We start from the raw sequence: 23020 nt of genomic DNA, 5'->3' as shown, positions 1-23020 counted from the left end.
AGCTCACTGTTATAGACACACAGTACAGTATTTTATTTTGAAATTCTCTGAGGCAAAACAGGGTGGGTTTTTTATTTGTTTGTTTGTTTATTTGTTTGTTTGTTTGTTTGTTTGTTTGTTTGTTTGTTTGTTTGTTTATTCATTCATTCATTTATTTATTTATTTATTTGATATTTCTGTGCCGCCCAGTCCCGAAGGGACTGCCGCTCAGACACTATACTTTTCCGCCCACCCCAAAACAAAATTAGAGGGAACACTGCTCCAGACTATACAGATTGAGTTCATTGGGTCTTTCCTGATATGTTTTATGCTTAAGATCTTCCACCATTTTTGTAGCCCGTTCTTGGATCAATTCAATTTTATCCATATCTTTTTGTAGATATTTTGTAGATAGTTTTTCCAGAACTGAACACAGTATTCCAAATGTGGTCTCACCAGCGCTCTATACAGCGGGATCACAATCTCCCTCTTCCTGCTTGTTATACTTCTAGCTATGCAGCCAAGCATTCTACTTGTTTTCAACTAATTCCCACCACACTTTTTCTTCAGTGTGAACACTGTTGGTGGTGGTGGTGGTGGGGTGTGTGTATGAGAGAATTGAGTAAGCAGACAAAAAGGGAATTTTGCATAGATTCAAAAAGAGAAAGGAGTCATCTTCTTTTCAGATGTCTCAGTTTTTCAATAACTGAGTTATTCCTCTGTTTTTCCTCGTGCATACATTGCAGATATTTTTTATCTTCCTACCCCACTATCTTCCCCCTTTTAAGGTTTATCTGGTAGTCATTTGTAATTCAATACATGGCCACCATTGGGGTACTTGATAAAATATTATTCCTCCTGTGTCCAAAGACATTCCATATACAACTCTTATCCCAGCGGCTGATAAGGTCCCACAGAGTTGGCCTTCTCCAGGTCCCGTCGACAAAACAATGTTGTCCGGCGGGCCCCAAGGGAAGAGCCTTCTCTGTGGTGGCCCCGGCCCTCTGGAATCAACTCCCCCCCCAGAGATCAAAACTGCCCCCACCCTCCTTGCCTTTCGTAAATTGCTTAAGACCCACCTATATCGCCAGGCATGGTGGAATTGAGACATCTCCCCCAAGCTTATAGATTTTATGTATGGTATGCTTGTGTTGTATGTTTTTTAAATGACGAGTTTTTTTAATACAGTAGTACCTTGTGATATGAACCCGTCTTACGAACTTTTCAAGATACGAACCCAGGGTTCGGGATTTTTGTGCCTCTTCAAACAAACTTTTTTTGCCTTATGAACCCGCTGCCATGAAGACTGAACCTGGAAGTTTGGCAAAAGTTCAGGTTCGGCATTCGGGTTCGGCCGAGAAGTGCCACCACCCGGCTGTCACCTTTTGAAACAGCCAGGGGGCTTCTCGGAGTTTGGGAGAACGCCGAACCCAGAAATTTTGCAAAAGTTCCAGTGTTTGTGTTGGGGAGGCCGCCAAGAAGCACTGCCGCCCGGCTATCAACTTTGCAGAAGAGCCGCGGAGCTGTCGGCCGGTCGGGAGGCTCAAACGGAGGTGGGGAATCCCAATAGGGAATTCCATAGGCGGAGCTTTGACGTCATGGAGACGTACTTCTTGGCTGGCCAAAACGTGGACTTCAGTTTCAAAAGGTGACAGCCGGGCAGCGGCGTTTCTTGGCGGCCTCCCGAACCTGAACCTGAACCTTTGCTGAACTTTTCGGGTTTGGCGTTCGGGGGAATGCCGAGAAGCACCCAGCTGTTTCAAAAGGTGACAGCTGGGCGGCGGCGCCCAGCAGAGCACTGTTTTTGCATTTTTTTTCCTTGCACGCATTAATCTGTTTTACATTGTTTCCTATGGGAAACATTGTTTAGTCTTATGAACTTTTCGCCTTAGGGACCTCCTCCCAGAACCAATTAAGTTCGTAAGATGAGGTATCACTGTACTTTCTTTTAATATTAGATTTGTTACATTGTATATTGTTGTTATTATTGTTGTGAGCCGCCCCAAGTCTACGGAGAGGGGCGGCATACAAATCTATTTATTTATTTATTAATAGAGTTGAAAGGGACCGTTAGGTCATCGAGTCCAACCCCCTGCCTGAGCAGGAAATCCTACAGCACCCCAGCCAAATGGAAGTCCAATCTCCTCTTGAAGGTGTCCAGAGTTGGGGAATTCACCACCTCCCCTGGCAGGCAGTTCCATTGGTTGATCGCTCTGACCGTCAGGAAGTTCTTCCTTATTTCCAGGTTGAATCTCTCCTTGGTCAGCTTCCAACCATTGTTCCTCGTCCGGCCCTCTGGTGCCCTGGGGAATAAAGAGACCCCCTCCTCACCGTGGCAACCCCTCAAGTATCTGTAAACTGCTATCATGTCCCCTCTAGACCTTCTTTTTTCTAGGCTGTCCATGCCCAGTTCTCTCAATCTCTCTTTGTAAGTCTTGGTTTCGAGTCCCCTAATCATTTTGGTTGCTCTTTTTTGCACCTTCTCCAGAGTTTCGATGTCTTTTTTGTAGTGAGGTGACCAGAATTGGATGCAGTACTCCAGGTGGGGTCTGACCAGGGCATAGTAGAGTGGTATTAGTACTTCCCTGGTCTTGGAGCGTATTCCTCTGTTGATGCAGCTTATTATTACTATTACTATTACTATTACTATTACTATTACTATTATTATTATTATTATTATTATTATTATTATTATTATTATTATTATTATTTCTCATTGAGGATGGAGGCCTGAACTGAATTATCTGTTTCAATAGTTTTATAGCAAGAAAATACATAAATTGGGGCATGAGGCTAGGTTATTTGAGGAATAACCTTGTACTTTTGGCCTCTACTTGAGCCGTCATACAGTATTTATAGCATTTAGACTTATATACTGTTTGTTAGTGCTTTTGCAGCTCTCTCTAAGCAGTTTGCAGGATCATTATATTGCCCCCCAAAATCTGGGTCCTCATTTTACCCACCTCGGAAGGATGGAAGGCTGAGTCAACCTTGAGTGGGTAGTGAGATTTGAACTATTGAACTACAGCTAGCAGTTAGCTGAAGTAGCCTGCAGTGCTGCACTCTAACCACTTTGCCACCTGGCTCTAGTCTGGCCAAAAATAATTCCCACCTAAGAATGAAAGAGTACCATCTAGAGCAGAGGTCCCCAAACATTTGGACCTCAGGGACAAAAGTTTGCCTTTTCTATCCTTCTGCTTGCCCTCTGGAACACCATTCCTTCCAACCTCCACGTTACTTTGACCCTTTCTTATCTTTTGGATGATCCTTAAAACTTGACTAATTAAATAAACCCATGAGAAATAGTTAAGTATTGTTGGTGGCTATCCCAGTTTCCACTTTTTCTCCTTTTATTCCAGTCCATTTTCATTTTTAATTTTTAATTTGAATTCTTACACCAAATATTTTTGATGAAAGATCTAGGTTTCTGGCCCAAAGATGCCTCTGTAAGATGGTTGCAAATAAACTGAATAAAATAAACAAGCAGCCCAAACATTTATTTGATGTTTGTTCAACGTGTTCAAACCAGACAGTCCCGAAATTTCAACAACCTTCTAACTTACCACTTTTAATAAGGGATTTAGACTTTCCTCTGTCGGGTAGTAGTTTCCATACCATTGCTGTCGTCTGATTTCCTGTACAGAATAAAGAAGGTTAGGTTCAGGGTTTTTTCCCCATCACAGATTTTTTTAAAATTAAGTTCAGTATAAACCTTTTTGCTTAGATGGGTTTTAATTCTTGCTTGGCTACACGTCCCTAGCAATAGATCAGAACGGAGGCATAATATATGATTTAAAAAGTAGAGGCTAGCCATTAGAGCATTGCACACCAAGACAACTAGACACAAGAACAGTTTTTCCCCGAACGCCATCACTCTACTAAACAAATAATCCCCTCAACACTGTCAGACTTTCTACTAAATCTGCACTTCTATTCTACTAGTTTTTCTCATCATTCCTATCACCCATTTCCTCCCATGTTGACTGCATGACTGTAACTTGTTGCTTATATCCTAAGATTTTTTTTAATACAGTATTGCTTCTTCATTGCTTATTTGACCCCTATGACAATCATTAAGTGTCGTACCATATGATTCTTGACAAATGTATATTTTATTTTATGTACGCTGAGAGCATATGCACCAAGACAAATTCCTTGTGTGTCCAATCACACTTGGCCAATAAAATTCTATTCTATTCTATTCTATTGAGGAGGCTTCATAGCTTCTAGAAATACACTATATAATTGAGACTATATCTGTACATATCTATAAATAAATAAGACACCATTCACACCCCCACCTACAAAAATGCAAGTGAGGGGGCAAAATTCTAAGCTTCAAACTATAGGTGACCTTTTTCAGCCTATAGAGAAATGCAAAAATGAGAGTTTCTTCAATGTTCTGAACAAGATAGAAACCGCTTGTCCATGTGGTTTCATAAAACTGCATGTGAGTCATTGATAAGATCTGGTGGGATTTCCCAGAATACTGTTGTGAGGTATGAGTGTTCTGTTCTAATTTGACTAGTTTGTGTTATGTTTCTATTTAACGAGTTTATTTGAAAGAAAACTGGTTGATGTCTGAATTATAAATTATCTCAAACATCAGCTACTAAGTGGAGGGTCAACAGTGATGGGCTCCTATGGATATGGTCAGGTACATAAAACCGGTTTAAAAAATTGAATTTTCTTTTCTTTTTTCCCCTTCTGGGCTCTGGTTATGTTTTTCCTATTGCAGTAAATGAGGTTGAATGTGTATAATTTGAGAAGAGCTGTGCGTGAGTGCGTGTATTTATTTATTTATTTATTTATTTATTTTATTTATTAGATTTGTATGTCGCCCCTCTCCATACATACACATACAGTTTATATAGTAGATAATGTATATTTTTGTGCGCCTATGTGTAATATGTATTTATGTATGGCATATATACATAGAATTAAATAGTATTTTATTTATTTATTTATTTATTTATTTATTTGTTTGTTTGTTTGTTTGTTAGATTTGTATGCTGCCCCTCTCCGTAGACTCGGGGCGGCTCACAACAGCAATAAAACAATTCATGACAAATCTAATAATTTAAAAACATTTTAAAAACCCTGTTATTAAGCAGACATACACACAAACATACCATACATAAATTGTATAGGCCCGGGAGAGATATCTCAATTCCCCCAAGCCTGGCGGCAAAGGTGGGTTTTAAGGAGTTTACGAAAGGCAATGAGGGTGGGGGCAGTTCTAATCTCCGGGGGGAGCTGGTTCCAGAGGGCCGGGGCCACCACAGAGAAGGCTCTTCCCCTGGGACCCGCCAAACGACATTGTTTAGTCGATGGGACCTGGAGAAGGCCAACTCTGTGGGACCTAATTGGTTGCTGGGATTTGTGCGGCAGAAGGCGGTCCCAGAGATATTCTGGTCTGATGCCATGATGGGCTTTGAATTGTGACCAGAAAAATTGATAGGCAACCAATGCAGACTGCGGAGTGTTGGTGTAACATGGGCATACCTGGGAAAGCCTATGATTGCTCTCGCAGCTGCATTCTGCACGATCTGAAGTATATTTTGGATGTTCAGTAATAGTAAATAGATAGGGAAATTTTATCTCTTTGAGGCGAGGAGAGGCCAGGCACCCTAACCCAAACCCTTGATGTGAGTGATGTCAAGTTGGCCACCTTTAAGCCAGTCACATGACCTTTAAGTCACCCCCAATCACATGATCATCAAGCCACTCCCACCTGGTCACATGGCTGGCAAGCCACACCCACAAAATAAGCCACGTCCACAGGGTGGTAGTAAAAGTTTTTGCAGCCCTTCACTGAGGGTCAAGTTACGGCAGTGTTTCCCAACTTTGGCAACTTGAAGATATCGCTGGCTGAGGAATTCTGGGAGTTGAAGTCCAAATATCTTCAAGTTGCCAAGGTTGGGAAATACTGAGTTACGGGACTGACAGGGATCGACAGATTAATCCTAGAGCATCATATAACAAGAGGACTAAAGAAAAGCCATAATTCTCTGTAACAGTTTCAATCTCAGTAAGTCTCTGGTTTCTTGGAAATGTGTATGTGTAGATATGAGTTTGCAGCATGGAAGCAAAGTCTATTGTCTATTCAACTGCTTTGTTAAAAAAAAAATATCCTTTTTTAAATCATCCCCTATCACTTTAGTTGGATGATGGGGAGAAACAGTCTGATACCATTACTATTTATAAGCAGAGTAGCATTTCAGTGAATGCCTCTTACCAGGTAAATGTGAAAAAATGATCAAGCTTGATTACATTACAAAAAGCTTGCACTAGATTTTTTTCCCCTTATTTTGCAAGAAGAGTCAGCAAACATTAACAGTTCGTACTCACTTTCATTAGCAGACAAATAAACAACTTGATATTTTAACATTTAATACGATTGAAGCTCAGTGGGTTTCCTTCCAACCATCACTGCACTCTACTACTAAACAAATGAGGCAGAATTACCATATTTTTTGCACTATAAAGATGCCCTTTTTCCACCCCAAAAAAGTGAGTGGAAATGTCTATGCATCGTACAGAGTAAATGTTGCCAAAGCTTTGCCCACCTGTCGGCTCCCATCCTTTGGCCATTTTCAGCCTTTGCACAACCCATTTTTGTCTTCTGTGCCTCCCATTTTCACTCCATTCCAGGCGCCCCCTATTGCTGTCCATCGCCTCAAGGAGTGGAAAAGCTGATCAGCAGTATTTCAGGACGTCGATCCAACCGCCGATCAGCTGTTCATGTTAAATCAAGCTGAACTAACCTGCTGGTAGGCAGAGGGAGATTATTTTTTCATTTTCCACCCCAACAGCTAGGTGTGTCTTATGGTCTGGAGCATCTTATAGACCAAAAAATATGGTAACACTTGAAATCCAACCCTCATTACAATTGCATTGTAATTGTGTCGGTTGTCACCTGCTAATTGTTTCAACTTTATTTATTTGTTTATTTATTTATTTATTAGATTTGTATGCCGCCGCTCTCCGTAGACTCGGGGCGGCTCACAGCAATAATAAAGACAATGTAAAAACAAATCTAATAATTTAAAAAACACTAAAAACCCCATTATTAACAGCAAACATACACACAAACATACCAACTTTATATTACTTTTGTAGTATAATATGAAACAGTATTGCTTTAACTTTACAACAAGAACATTATTACTTACAATGTTTCTACTTGTTCGAATTCTTTTTCAACTTCTGTAAAGAGAAAAAAAAACAATGTGATTTTTATTTTCTGTTGGTATATTTTACTCACTTGCTTATTTATTTAATATTTCAAATCTGACTCAAGTCTTTGAGTCAGTCTTGGCTCCTGGTGAATGTCTGGATTAAATGTTTTCATTTTTTGGAAGCAGTTTGTCACCGTCTCTTTCTTAGGATGGGGAGAGAATAACTGGCCCAAGACACACAGTTGATTTTCAAATCTAAGATGGAGCTAGAATTCAGAATCCCCTGCTTTCTAACTGGTGCCTTAACCACTAGACCCAAACTGTGTACAATTTTATTCCATTTTATTTATTTATTTGTTGCTGTTGTTTGTTTATGAGGTTAAGGGATCCTATAGTCAATTGTATAGTTAATATAATGGATTAACAAAACCTTTCTACGAAAGGAATCATGCCTATTGACTTAGTTGGAAATATGAAAAGAGGAAATTTCCAAAAATGGAATAATGCAGCTGGAAGCAGGTTACATTGAAAAACTTTTCCCGCTAATACTGCAAGATAAGAAGAGCTTACTTTAGTGTGCAGAAAACCTTTGCCCATTTAATTACCGGTATAGTTAACAGCCACATTAGTTTAATGTCAATAGATTTCCTCTCTTATAGTGCGACTAGGTGATTTTACTTTGCACTTATTTAAATATTGTTATTTTTAAAAAATACTGCCAACTATTGAAATCTCTTGGCTGTACAGTGATACCTCATCTTACAAACGCCTCGTCATACAAACTTTTCAAGATACAAACCCGGGGTTTAAGATTTTTTTGCCTCTTCTTACAAACTATTTTCACCTTACAAACCCCCCGCCGCTGCTAGGATGCCCCGCCTCTGGACTTCCGTTGCCAGTGAAGCAACCATTTTTGCGCTGCTAGGATTCCCCTGAGGTTTCCCTCCATGGGAAACCCCACCTCCGGACTTCCGTTGCCAGAGAAGCGCTTGTTTTTGTGATGCTGGGATTTCCCTGTAGCATTGCAAAAACAGAGAAGTCCGGAGGTGGGGTTTCCCATGCAGGGGAGCCTCAGGGGAATCCCAGCAGCGCAAAAACAGGCGCTTCGGCTGGCAAAAGGGGTGAGTTTTGGGCTTGCACGCATTAATCGCTTTTCCATTGATTCCTATGGGAAACATTGTTTCGTCTTACAAACTTTTCACCTTAAGAACCTTGTCCTGGAACTAATTAAGTTTGTAAGACAAGGTATCACTGTATATGATAATGTCATGATAACATAATAAAACATAAAACAAGTAATCCATGAAGTAATAAAATGAAAGGAATAAATTAAAACTCTTGGTAAGTAATATTTATTTATTTATTTATTTATTTATTTATTTATTTATTTATTTATTTATTTATTTATTTATTTATTTATTTATTTATTTATTTATTTATTTATTTATTTATTTATTTATTGGATTTGCATGCCCCCCTCTTCGTAGACTCGAGGAGGCTAACAACAATGATAAAAAAACATGTAACAATCCAATTAATAAAACAACTAAAAACCCTTATTATAAAACCAGACATACACACAAACATACCATGCATAACTTGTAATGGCCTAGGGGGAAGGAATAACTCTCCTAATTAAAAAAGGGGCTATGCGTTGAACATCTTTTGGGAAACTTTCAATTTTTCCACTGTAATAAGAAGCACGTGTAGGCATTTGGCCCAAGATCCAAGGATATCACATATGTCATGACATCATCTCACAATGACACAAAACATGCAGTTCTTACAAATGATGAAGTTATAATACACTTTGGATTATTCCCTACTCCCTGATCCAAGGATATCCGTAGGACATAACTACAAGGAAGGGGCCTGAAGTGGAATCTCTCCAAGTGATGGCAAAGAACATGGATGATACAAGGTATGTATGGAAGACAAAGTGTTCTTCTGCACTGTAATCTGTTACCAAGGCACTTTCGATTTTCTTGGAGACCCAACTGGAGGACATGAGTTTTCCTTTACACTGGCCAGATGTTATTTTAGGATTGACAACATTTCTCTCCCAATCTACCACATTCCTTTTGGATATGCAACAAAACCACAAAATGAAGCTTGATCTTCTATGTGCTTCAAATATTTCATGTTTTAAAATGGAACTCAACAAAGAGGTTGCTCTTTCAGTAAAATAATATTTTCCCACGTTGCTTCTGATCTTTCCCCCAACTAACCTCAGATTGTGCCCCCTTGTTCTTGTGTTCACTGTCCTATTAAAAACACTTCCCTCCTGAACCTTATTTAACCCTTTAACATATTTAAATGTTTCGATCATGTCCCCCCCCCCTTTCCCTTCTGTCCTCTAGACCAGCGTTTCCCAACCGGTGTGCCGCGGCACACCGGTGTGCCGCGAGACATGGCCAGGTGTGCCGCTAAGCTCCAGCTGGGCGGGGCGCTGCCGGTACTTCTGTCCTGGGGCTCCCGCTCGCAGCTGTCCCCCGCCTCCTGCTCGATGCCGCGGTTTTCGGCGCTCTCCTGCTGGGCGCCAAAGAAGGAAGGCAGGAAGAAGGAGAGCTTTATTCTTCGCGCCTTTTCCCCGCCTTCCTTCTTTGGGACCCAGCAGGAGAGCGCCGAAAACCGCAGCATCGAGCAGGAGCCGGTTGACAGCTGCGAGCGGGAGCCCCAAGACGGAAGTACCGGCAGCGCCCCGCCCAGCTGGAGCTTCTCCTGCGTCGACGGCAAGTTTCCTTTGTGGCGCGGCGGGAGGGCACTGGCGATGGGAGCGGGGGGCGGGGGCAGCCGCAGTGGCCGCAGGCAGTCGTGAGGAGATGGCGGCGGCGAGAGGGAGCGCTCTCTCTCTCTCTCTCTCAGCTGACTGCAAGCGGGAGCCCTGACGGTGGCGGTTGGACGTGCTGCTAGACGTCGTACATGCTGGTGCTGCGGGCCTGGCATATACGGTGTCCAGCAGCACGTCCAGCTGCCGCCGTCAGGGCTCCCGCTTGCAGTCAGCTGAGAGAGAGAGAGAGAAAGAAAGAGAGACATATAAGAGAGGCAGAGAGAGAGAGAAAGAGAGACATAGCAAGAGAGGCAGAGAAAGAGACAGAGCAAGAAAGAGAGGCAGAGAAAGAGAGAGAGAGAAAGAGAGACATAGCAAGAGAGGCAGAGAGAGAGAGACAGAGCAAGAAAGAGAGGCAGAGAAAGAGAGACATAGCAAGAGAGGCAGAGAGAGAGAAAAAGAAAGAAAGACATAGCAAGAGAAAAAGAGAGACTTAGCAAGAGAGGCACAGAGAGAGAGAGAAAGAGAAAGAAAGAGAGACATAGCAAGAGAGAGAGAAAGAGAGAAAGAGAAAGAAAGAGAGATAGCAAGAGAGGCAAAGAGAAAGAAAGAGACATATAGCAAGACAGTGAAAGAGAGAGAGAGAGCAAGAGAGAGAGAAAAGCAAGAAAGAGATAGCAAGAGAGACAGAGAGAGAGAGAGAGCAAAGGAGAGAGAAAGACATAGAGGAAGGGAAGGAGGGCGAGAGAAAGAGAGCAAAAAAGAGAGAAAGAAAGAAAGAGGGATGGAGAGAGAGAAAGAAGGGAAGGAAGGAAAAGAGAAAGAGGGAGAAATAGAGCGAAAGGGAGGAAGAGAGAGGGTTTTTTTGTCCAAACTTTTCTTTAGCCCTCCCCCCCGCCCCGCCCCCCCCCCCCCTTTCAGTGTTCCCCGGGATTTTGAAAATATGAATAATGTGCCGCGGCTCAAAAAAGGTTGGGAAACACTGCTCTAGACCAGTGTTTCCCAACCTTTTTTGAGCCGCGGCACATTATTCACATTTACAAAATCCTGGGGAACATTGAGCGGGGGGGTGGGGTGTAAAAAAAAGTTTGGACAAAAAGTATCTCTCTTCCTCCCTTTTGCTCCATTTTTCTCTCTCCCTCTTTCTCTCTCTCTCTCCCTTCCCTCCTCTTTCTTTCCCCTCTCTCTCCATCTCTCTTTGTTTCTCCCTTCCTTCCTCTCTTTTTTGCCCTCCTTCCCTCTCTCTGTCTTTCCCTCACCCTCCTTCCCCCCTCTTTCTCTCTCTCTATTGCTTTCTCTCTCTTGCTGTCTTTCTCTCTTTCTCTCTTCCCCCTCTCTCTCCCTCTCTCTTTCTCTCTCTTGCTATCTCTATTTCTCTCTCTCTTTTGCTTTCTCTCTTTCTCTCCCCCTCTCTCTCCCTCTCTCTTGCTATCTCTCTTTCTCTCTCTCTCTCTCTTTTGCTTTCTCTCTTTCTCTACCCCCTATCTCTCCTTCTTTCTCTCCCCCCTCTCTCCCTCTCTCTTTCTCTCTCTCCCTCTCTTGCTATCTCTTTCTCTCTCCCCCCTCTCTCCCTCTCTCTCTCTCCCTCTCTTGCTATCTCTTTCTCTCCCCCCTCTCTCCCTCTCTCCTTCTCTCTCTCCCTCTTGCTATCTCTTTCTCTCTTTCTCTCCCCCCTCTCTTCCTCTCTCTCCCTCTCTTGCTATCTCTTTCTCTCTCTTTCTCTCCCCCCCTCTCCCTCTCTCTTTCTCCCAGTAGCCGTGGGGCGACGGCAGGGTGATCAGCTGTGAGGGGGAGCTCCAGAACGGAGGCACAGACGGCGGGGGCTAGACGCCGTACATTTCTGGCGTTGCGCTGGGCATGGACGTGGGGCTTGAGCCTCCGTCCTGGTCCAGCCAGCAGGCAAGTGCCAGCCACGCAATTCCAGCATTTCCAGCCGCCGCCGTCGGTGCCTCTGTTCCTCTGTTCCGTAGCTCCGCCTCACAGCTGATCACCCTGACGTCGCCCCACGGCTACTGGGAGAAAGAGAGAGGGAGAGAGAAAGAGAAAGCAAGAGAGGGGGAGAGAGAAAAGGACCACCCTGCCACCGCTCCACGGCATGGCTCCTGCCCGCTGCCGCCGCCATCACCCTCCCGCTGCGTGCTGCCCTCCCGCTGCCGCTGCCCTCCCACCAAGCCCCAAAGCTCACCTGCTGACAGGGAAGCTCCAGCCGGGCGGGGCGCCGCAGCTGCTGGAAAACTTGGAAGGCGCAAAGAAGCAAGCTCAGCTTCCGGTCTCACAACTTTTTTCTCTTCGCAAAAAGTTGCGAGACCAGAAGCTGAGCTTATTTCTTCGCGGCATACCTGACCATGTCTCGCAGCACACCAGTGTGCCGTGGCACACCGGTTGGGAAACACTGCTCTAGACCAGTGTTTTTCAACCAGTGTGCCACGGCACACTAGTGTGCCGTGAGACATGGTCAGGTGTGCCGTGGGGAAATTAAACATGGGTCCCCAAACTACGGCCCGCGTGCCAGATACGGCCCATGGAGGCCAATTATCCGGCCCGCCGCCAGCCGCCTCCATCCGAACATAAACATTCCTCTCACAATCCCTCCAGCTATCAGCGACAGGAAGAGTGGAGGCACAGGGAACACTCACTGACCAATCACCTTGTAGGATTCTTCCCGACCACTAGTGATGAACCAATAGCAGGCCGCCTCTCATCAACACCCAGAAAGGTCATTGCTCTGGCTGCCACGCACTTGTCATTGTGTGGCCGTGGTGAGTAGTTGAAGCTGCTACTCCTCCCCATGATCCCGATTTCTATTCCTGGTCAGGACAGGAGGTAAATGTTTCCACCACTAGATGAAGCCTCAGCCTCAGCTGGTTATGTCTATCCTGATGGTGTATATAATATGTACTGTGTTAGAGTGTCATTTTGTGTCATTTTGGTTGGTGGTGTGCCCCAGGATTTTGTAAATGTAAAAAATGTGCCACAGCTCAAAAAAGGTTGAAAATCACTGCTCTGGACTATACAGATTGAGTTCATTAAGTCTTTCCTGATAAGTTTTATAACATCTTTATTTAACTTGTTCAATAATAAAGCATATGCGTGATTCCATTCATCATTTAGCTTTCTACTGAATAGCAAATAAATCCAAATGCTTTGGTGTCAGCACCATTTCCTTAGAGATGTTTTGAGAGGCAGATGTGTCCAGTTACTTATGCCCTGACTCTATGAATGGCTTTCAGAAGAAGAAGAAAATCCTCTGGTAAAGCTACTCTTTGTTAATTATAATAAAGCAAGGATGACAGTCAAGGATTTGTAGGCCTCAGGTACTGTCTGATGTTTTTCCTGCAAAAATTGCTGGGCGAGGGTGGGGTGGGGGAGGAATCAGAAAATTCAGCAACAGAATTTGCTAGCGACACACACTAGCAATTTCACAGATGGACAAAATGAATCATTTTGCTTGCTGGCTCAGAATTGAAAATCATTTTTATGGGGAAATCGTTCTGTCCTGCATATAATAGCATTCCCTAAAAGGAGCCATTGTGAGCAACATCTGCCTATGCAGCAATGCGAAAATTATCATCTCGAGGATTGATTACTGCAATGTTCTCTAGATGGGGCTACCTTTGAAGAATGTTTGAAGACTGCAGCTAGTCCAAAATGCAGCCACGAGAGCCATCATGGGCTTACCAAGGTTTGCCCCTGTATCTCCATCACTCCACAAGCTGCATTGGCTGAATCCTATTTTCAAAGTGTTGGTCATTACCTATGAAGCCTTATATGGCTTAGGACCAGGTTATTTATGGGACCGTCTCCAGCTTCATGTATCCCGGGGACCGGTCAGAGGTCCTGTCTCAGCCTTCTCCAGGTCCTTTCAGCCAAGTGATGCCGTCTGGCGGACCGTAGGGGAAGGGCCTTCTCTGTGGCAGCTCCGGCCCTCTGGAATCAACTCCCCCCAAAGTTTCTCTCTATCCCCACTCTCCTGGCCTTCTGAAGGCCTTAAAAACTCACCTTTGCTGGTATGCTTGGGGTCGTTTAGCTCTAACATTCTGCTCCAGCTATTAGCCTGATTGTGATGTGAATGAGTGTAGTTGAATGGTTTTAGGGCTTGGGTTTTTTAGATTGTTTTATAATTGGGCTTTGGAATTGGTTTTGTACTGTTTTTATATGTTGTGAGCCACCCTGAGTCTCCGGAGAAGGCGGCATATAAGTCCAACAGATAAAGGTTTTTCTTTCACTTATGTTTTGATGTCTGGTGCACGTACTGTACCTAAACCATGTCATTTGTGTCATGGTGTAGCCACAGTTTGTTGTGTGTGCCCCTCTTGCTCCCAAGAACTATGTTAACTTTTTAAATGTAGACCTGGATCCATCACATGAAAATAAAATGCAGTCCTCAGCGAATAAAAGGTTATTTGACCCTATAAATTTGTTCTTAAATTCTAATAGAAAACTAACAGAGGGAACAAGGTTTATCTATTGTTATGGTTTAGTGCAATGATGGCACCCTTGTGTGAGTGCCCACACCCATAATTCAATGCCTGGGGAGGGCAAAAAGAGCTTCCCACACTCCATGAAGGCACTCCATGGAGGCCTGCTTCCCAACTTTTGGTGGGCCCAGTAGCCTCGTGTTTCACCCTTCCAAGGCTCCAAAGGCTTCCCTGGAGCTGGGGGAGGGTAAAAATGCCTTGCCCCATGCCCCCCATAGGCTCCCTGGAAGCCCAAAACACCCTCTCAGAGACTCTGTGTGAGCCAAAAATCAGCTGGGCGGCACACACATGCATGTTGGAGCTGAGCTAGGGCAATGGCTCACATGCCAGCAGATATGGCTCCATGTGCCACCTGTGGCACCCATGCCATCGGTTCGCCATCACTGGTTTATTGCAGCTTTGCCTGTTCCATTCTGTTACAATTCCTCTTACAGTATCTATCCTGGTTCAAGAATTTTAGAAGTTGAGGTGGCAACATATCAGCACAGGCTACTGGTAGAAGCCGTATTGACGTTACACGTCATATAGCATGGCACAAATTATAGCTCAGCGAATTAGTTTATCCGCATAATTTGTGTGATAATGAAATCAGTAATTTGAGTTGCAGCCGGAACTAGGGGGTGATCACCGTTCCGGCAGCGAAAATACAGCTGTATGTGCAGCTCCAGCTGTCCAATGGGTGGAGCTGTGCGTTGGCGCAAGATTCAGCTTCTGCGCATGCGCCAGAAGCCAAGTCTCACATGAGGATTTCACCAATTTTTGCCATTTTTGGCATCGCGCATGCGCAGAAGCAAAAATATGAAAATCGCCAAAATCTCACTTGCATGGGCATCCTCACACAAGATTTGGCTTCCAGAGCATGCTAAGAAGCTGAACCATGCGCGAGGATACATGCCCCTGCCCAGCAGGCGCGCATGCACCCATTCTGGTCTCTAGAAGCATTCCGGTTGGAACCCCTGCCTGCATGACATAATGCAGTGACGGCGAACCTTTTTTTTCCTTGGGTGCCAAAAGAGCGTGCATGCACACTATCACATCATGCATGAGTGCCACACCCATAATTCAATGCCTGGGGAGGACAAAAACAGCTTTCCCATCCCCTGGAGGCCAGAAATGGCCAGTTTCCCAACTTCTGATGGGCCCCATAGGCTCATGTTTTGCCCTCCCCTGGCTCCAAATGTTTCCCTAGACCTCAGGGAGGATAAAAAGGCCTTCCCCCATCACCTCAGAGGCTCCATGGATGCCAAAACAACATCCCAGAGCCTCTGTGTGAGCCAAAAATCAGTTGGCCGGCACACACATGCATGTTAGGGCTGAGATAGGGCAATGGCTTATGTGGCAGCAGATATGGCTCCGCGTGCCACCTGTGGTACCCGTGCCATAGGTTCGCCATCACTGACATAATGCAAGAAATTAACTACTGTTCCTTACCCTCTGAGATCCCCAAGAAACTGCAGTCATAAACAGAGGTTTGCCATTCATGTCATCCCGTTGTTATTGCACAAAAATGCCCACTAAAAGAAGCATATTTGAATATGTTGTTCTTTCATATCTTACCGGTATTAGTTCCTTTCTTTTTGTAGAGCACTTCACAGATAAAAATGAGCGCCACTAAAATGATAACTTCAGCAGCTATTACTAGAAATGGTTTGAGAGGTGTCAAATACGTCAGGACTTTGAGAGACACTTTTCCTTCGCTTTCACCTAGTGGAAATTCAGCTTTACACCTGTAAGAACTGGTATCTAATTCAGAGAGACCCAAGATCTTCAGTTTGGTTGTGTTTGCATGTGTCTCGATAAAGGTGTACTTCTCTGGCATCAGGGTAGAATTAATAACCACCTGACAGAAGAAAAAAGGGGGAAGAATCTTCATCACACATTCATAAATTATTATAAATTTCTTTTTCTTTCTTTCTTTCTTTCTTTCTTTCTCTCTCTCTCTCCCTTCCTCCCTCCCTTCCTCCCTTCCTTTCTTCCTTTCTTTGATTTCTTTGAGGACTCGGGGTGGCTTATAACATATAAAAGAAACAATATAAATATCCTAAATCCAATTAATTTAACTAATTAATCTAAAGGCCCCAGTAACATTAAAAATCATAGACCCCATCTTATCCCAGCTAGACTGTGAAACAAATGTTCATAGATTCCCAAAGATGGTTTGTTTTTTAATTTGCTTTTCGCATATCTATTTCACTCTTATAATTTTTCCTCTCAGAATCTTCATTTATATATTTAAATATGTAAATACTTAAACCTATAAAGCCCTGCATGGCATCTTTCCGCATGAGTCCCAGCAACTGGTTAGGTCCCACACTGAGTCAGCCTTCTCCCATCAACTAGTCAATGTCGCTTGGCGGGACCTTGGGGAAGAGCCTTCTCTGTGGGGGCACTGGCACTCTGGAATCAGCTCCCCCAGAGATTGGTACTGCCCCCATCCTCCTCGCCTTCCATAAGAGTCTGAAGACTCATCTATGCTGGCAGGCCTGGGGCCACTAGACTCTAGCCCCCTGGGTGATGAATATAATCATTCAAAAAACATACATACATTACATGTCTTGAAAAGTATCTTGAAATAATGGGGGGGGCAGGAGGTGGGGGTGGTAGGATTCCTCCCATAAACTAAAAAGTACTTTACCTCTCCACTTCCATTATTTGAATACCAGATCCAAAAACTTGGGTTAAAGTTGTTTTTTCCATCGCCGACATAACAAGTCATGACCACACTGTCACCCACGTAACTGATTATATGGTCAGACTTTATATGGACTTGAGGCACTAAGGAAAGAAAAAAGAGAGAGAACTGTAATGCCGTACAAGAAGAGCAAATTTTCCTTCCCCCTTCCTTCCCACTTTCCATTCAGGGATGATTGAAATCATCCTGTTTGTTTATTTGTTTATTAGCCTTCTATGCTGCCCTTCTTAACCGACTCAGGATGGCGTACAACATAATAAATACAGTACAAGTGTATAGAAATCTAATATTAAAATAAAAAAAAAATCTAAAGCCCCATTTATCCTAACACAATCATCCACATTTGTTAGTATGTAAATATGTTGGGTGTTGCAATACATAGGCTAACAATGTAAGTTTAAGACTGTATCTTTAAGAGACATGTGCTTGTTGGCCTTAAGACGGAGCCAACAATGTTCCTCTTGGGGGAGTTTGTACTAGAGAGATTTATATTTGCTGTGTGTATACCTGCTGTGTGCGATAATCTGGTTTGCAAACCATTATTAGGATTATATGTGTATGATATTGGACTGTGTAACTACTATTTTTGCCTCTGTGTATATAATAATATTGTTATATTTTGTCTGATTCATTGACTGACTAACCCTCTGTTATGTCCGGGAGTACCAACGACAGGAGATGCCTAGAGAGGCTCCATACAGGAAGTGTTATGAGAACAGGAAAGGGCACCGGGAGAGGGGCGGTAACCTAGCGACCGGGGAAAATAAGGGACAATCATTGGTTCGTTCCTCAGCCAGCTGGTAGTTAAATAGGGAAACCCCGAGGAGGTTTGACAGTTGAATACTGACTGTTGTATTAACGTTATGTTTATGTTGGAATAAAGCAATTCAAGCAAAGCCGCAATTACGTGTCCGAATCTGTACAAAGCCACTTCATTGGCGATGAGGATTTCCATGCAAGTACACAATCTAAGAAATTAAGTTAAATAAAAGGAATGATGTCTACACAACTTAATTTTCTGCCTTTCAACCCTAAGAGTGAAACATGGGATTCATACGTGGCCCGATTTGACTGTTTCCTTATTGCCAATGGGTTCACAGAAATCTCAGACGACAGGAAACGTGCATATTTTCTAGGGTTCTGTGGAGCCAAAATGTTCAAAACAGCAAGAGCCCTATTTGCCCCCACCCCAATACATGACATTCCATGGCAGCAGTTCTTAAATACCCTCCAGGAACATTATGACCCAGCACCTTCCCGTTGTGCCAGGAGATATAAATTCTACCATCGTAATCAAATAGAAGGAGAATCAATAAATGATTTTGTAGCGGCTCTCTGATGCGCAGCATTATACTGCGAGTTTGACAACCTAGAAGATTATTTACTAGACCGACTTGTTTTTGGTGTAAGAGACGGCCGTTTAAAACGCCGTTTATTGTCAATCAGAGACTTAACGTTCAAGACAGCTTTATCGGAGGCTAGGGCTTTCAAGCTCTCAATGCAGTCATTAGCAGAGATGGAAAGCACTGTAAATGCCACCACATTACTTCCTGATGTTAATGCAAAACAAATTCCACAAGACATTGAAAGGTCTTTGGGGTTAGAAGAAGAAGAGGTCTGCAAATTAGCTGTTGCAAGAAACAAAGTCCAGCCAGTTGAGCGAGCTAGACGACCACCATCTCCATGCAGAGGGTGCGGAGGAGATCACTTTAGATCAAATTGCCCCTTTAAAGACTTTATTTGTCGGAGATGCGGAGGACGGGGCCACATAGCCAGAGCCTGTCAATTCCGCCGACAGCAACCTTCAACAGCCTCAAGCCAGAAGCATAATAGCTTTAGCAGAGGACGAGGGAACTACAAGGACTCGAATTACCGACGTCAAGATTGCAACGTTATTACACGCGTCCATCGCAGAGGTCTACGGTTGTCAGTGAAACTTCCTCATCATCTGAAAAGATTACAGTGGTTGTTCGCCTGGGCCACATGCCGTGCAACATGCAGGTTGACACAGGTTCGGCTTGCTCACTGGTGTCGTGGTCTACAGCTAAGCGGTGTTTTCCAAAATTGTCAAAAAACGGATTGTTACCATGCCGATTGAATCTGCGAGATTATCAAGGCCGCGCTATTCCAGTTATAGGAGAAGGACGCTTTGCCGTTCAGTTCAAAAAATTTAAGGGACAATTACCATTAATAGTGGTGGATGGGCCTTTTTCTAATCTATTGGGGTTGGATTGGTTCCAAGCATTGGGGCTAGAAGTAACGGGAATAAATATGGTAAGGGGGGCTTCGTCGTTCATGACCTTGGCCCAAGAATTTCCAGATGTGTTTGATGGGAAACTAGGCTGTTATAACGGTTCACCTATTTCTTTCAGCTTGGATCCGAAAGTGCCTGCACTATGCTTAAAGCCCCGCCGAGTACCTTTGGCACTCAGACCAAAGGTAGATGAGGAATTAGATAAGTTAATAGCCCAGGGAGTTTTAGAGCCAACAGATCAAGCCGCATGGGAAACTCCTGTCGTAACTGTAGTAAAGGCGGACGGAGGAATTCGTATATGTGCGGATTATAAATGTACCGTAAACAAGGCATTAGCCCACCATTCTTATCCCCTTCCAGTAGTACAGCGTCTTCTGCACTCACTGGGGAAGGGTAGTTTGTATGCGAAGTTAGACCTATCGCAGGCCTACCAACATCTTACAGTGGACCGTGAAACTGCAGAAGCACAAGCTATAGTCACACAGAGGGGTGTTTCGTTGCCGAAGGTTACAGTTTGGGGTTTCAATAGCCCCGGGAATTTTCCAGGGATTCATGGAGAGGCTGCTTTATGGATTGGAAGGGGTCGTGCCATACTTCGACGATGTCCTAGTATCCGCCTGCTCGGAGACGGAATTATTAGCAAGAGTTAAATCGGTCTTAACAAAATTTCAAGAGAAGGGTTTGAAGTTAAAATTGAGTAAGTGTGTGTTGGGAGTTACTAAAGTAGAATTCTTAGGGTTTATAATGGATGGACAAGGTATTCATCCTACCCCTGAGAAAACCAGAGCCATCAGGGAAGCCCCTACTCCTCAGTCTAAAGTGGAATTACAAGCTTTTTTAGGATTGCTAAATTTCTACGCTGTGTTCATTCCACACAAAGCATCAATAGCAGAACCGTTACATCTGTTATTAGATAGTAAGACACATTGGCACTGGGGACCCAGAGAAGAGGCCGCTTTTGCGGCCGTAAAAGATGTTCTGACCTCCAATACTATATTGATTCAATATTCCCCAACATTACCATTGGTTTTGACTTGTGATGCCTCCCAGTTTGGAGTAGGAGCTGTGTTAAGTCATAGACTTCCTAATGGGTCGGAGGCCCCATTAGCGTATTTTTCTAGAACTCTTGCTAAGGCTGAGCAAAACTTTGGGCAAATAGACAAAGAAGCATTGGCCTTAGTGGCAGGGGTGCGAAGATTTCACGATTATTTGTACGGAAGAAAATTTGAACTTGTAACTGATCATCAACCCCTACTAGGAATTTTAGCAGGAAATCGCCAAAGTCCTGTAGTTCTGTCACCCCGCATGGCGAGATGGATTATATTCTTAGCAAACTATACTTACCGGTTGGTGTACCGGCCGGGAAAGCACATTGCCCATGCCGATGCGCTAAGTAGATGTCCTCTTCCAGATATCTTGGATGACCCGGCGCCAGTGTCCTCTGTGTTAGCCATTGAGGAGAGTCCATTAGTTTTAGTCGCATCGGAGATAGCGAAACAGACAAGCCGTGACCCAACGTTGGCTATAGTAAGACAGTGGGTGCTCCGGGGGTGGCCTAAAAAGGAGCAAGCACCTGAATATTCCTGTTATGGGAGGTGCCATTCGGAATTATCAGTGGAAAAGGGCTCTTTATTAAGGGGGTCCAGAGTAATTATTCCACCCTCTCTTAGGCGCCAAGTTCTAAGTCTTCTCCACAAGGAGCACCCCGGAATTGTAAGGATGAAAGGCCTAGCCCGAGACTACGTGTGGTGGACGAGATAGAAGAGTGTGTAGAGGCATGTCTAAGGTGCCAAGAAAACAGGCCCGCACCTCCTAGACCACCACCACTAGTATGGGAACCTCCTGTAGGCCCATGGGCTCGCCTCCATATTGATCTAGCTGGGCCTTTCCTGGGTCAAAATTTTTTAATAGTTGTGGACGCCCATTCAAAATGGTTGGAAGTGGTGCATTTACATTCTACCCAATCATTTGCAGTTATCAATGCATTGAATGCATTGTTTGCAACCCACGGGTACCCAGATATTGTGGTGTCGGATAACGGACCACAGTTCACATCGGTCCTATTTGAAAATTACTTAGCGGCTGCGGGAATCCATCATGCCCTTATGTCACCGTGGCACCCGGCTAGTAATGGACAGGCGGAGCGAATGGTACGGTCAGTGAAAGATTCACTTAAGAAACTCCCACAAGGGTCTTGGTCAAAGAAATTATCAGAGATGTTATTGGCCCAGCATTCCACTCCATGTGTGGCCACTCAAAAAACCCCAACGGAGCTGCTTATGGGTCGAAAATTAAGAATAATTTTGGACAGGTTACACCCATGGTACGAAAACAATTCTCCGTGGCCGGAAGCTCCTCCTAGAAATTTGGAAGTAGGATCTCAGGTTTTTGCCCGAGCTTATGGGGAAGGTCCAACCTGGGTTCCGGCCACCATAGTGAAAATGTCGGGTCCTCGTTCTTATGAAGTTGAATTAGAGGATGGCAGGGTATGGCGTAGACACTTAGATCAGGTCCGTCTCCGCAAAGCAGAGAAACTCATGGAAGATAATAGTTCCATTCCGCGAGAGGATAATGAAGTTCGTTTGGAAATGGCAGATCCAGGGGTCTTGGACAGTAACGTAGATACTCACCTTCCATCCCAGTTTACCATTCCTTTAAGTGCAGAGCCAGAAATCCACGAACCTCCGCGAGGTCAGGTAGCAAGGGAAGACGGACTACGTCATTCGGGTAGAATAGTTCGGAAGCCAACCTACTTAAAGGATTATGTATGTTCCAGAGTAAGGGGGGAGGAGTGTTATGTCCGGGAGTACCAACGACAGGAGATGCCTAGAGAGGCTCCATACAGGAAGTGTTATGAGAACAGGAAAGGGCACCGGGAGAGGGGCGGTAACCTAGCGACCGGGGAAAATAAGGAACAATCATTGGTTCGTTCCTCAGCCAGCTGGTAGTTAAATAGGGAAACCCCGAGGTGGTTTGACAGTTGAATACTGACTGTTGTATTAACGTTATGTTTATGTTGGAATAAAGCAATTCAAGCAAAGCCTCAATTACGTGTCCGAATCTGTACAAAGCCACTTCACCCTCATTACTACATTAACCACCGTTCCCTGTAAGCTGCGCACGTGTGTGTGCGCGCACCCCAAAATACCCCCCTGTGCACCCTTTTCCATGGACGCGCGCTCCCCATCCCCCTGCCAGCCTGTGGGGGGGGCGTGGGGGGGGAGGTGCAGCAGTAGGAGGAAAGGGAGCTGCGGGCGCCCCTGCCTCCCCATGGTGCCTCCAGCCAAACGCGCCCCTGGCTTCTCGGCCCTGCCCCCCGCCCGCCCGATCTGCCCCCTCTCCTCCTCCGCCGCCTCCTGCCTTGGGGCGCGACTTCTCCCGCAGTGGTGGTGGCTGTGGGATAAAAGCACTGCCAGCCAGGGGGCTGCGAGAGAGGGCTTTCTCCGTGCGCTTCGGGAATGCCCGCCCCGCCCCTCTCACAGCCCCTTCGCTGGGAGTGCTTTCGTCCCAGACTTCCAGCAAGGGGGCTGCATTAGAGGCAGGGCAGGCGTTCCCGAAGCGCTCTGAGAAAGCGCTCTCGCAGCCCCCTCGCCGTCGGTGCCTCCGTTCTGGAGCTCCGCCTCACAGCTGATCACGCTGCCGCTGCCCCACGGTTACTGCCCAATG

The 23020-nt window shown here is 44.6% G+C and overlaps 1 protein-coding gene across 4 annotated transcripts in view; it reads right to left on the bottom strand.

Moving 5' to 3' along the window:
- The window catches only part of EMB (embigin), a 196198-nt gene that overhangs the window by 5575 nt on the left and 167603 nt on the right, over window positions 1–23020 (bottom strand). For all 4 annotated transcript variants that reach the window (XM_070743368.1, XM_070743370.1, XM_070743371.1 and 1 more), the window contains 4 exons: window positions 17044–17183; window positions 15966–16248; window positions 7155–7188; window positions 3543–3614 (listed from right to left, as the gene is read on the bottom strand). In XM_070743368.1, the coding sequence (XP_070599469.1) occupies window positions 3560–3614; window positions 7155–7188; window positions 15966–16248; window positions 17044–17183 (512 nt within the window). In that variant the 3' untranslated portion in view covers window positions 3543–3559. The remainder of the gene's footprint in view (window positions 1–3542; window positions 3615–7154; window positions 7189–15965; window positions 16249–17043; window positions 17184–23020) is intronic.

This window comes from Erythrolamprus reginae, chromosome 2 (assembly GCF_031021105.1).
Source record: "Erythrolamprus reginae isolate rEryReg1 chromosome 2, rEryReg1.hap1, whole genome shotgun sequence".
Taxonomy (NCBI): Eukaryota; Metazoa; Chordata; class Lepidosauria; order Squamata; family Dipsadidae; genus Erythrolamprus; species Erythrolamprus reginae.
This window is presented reverse-complemented; position numbering and strand designations above follow the sequence as displayed.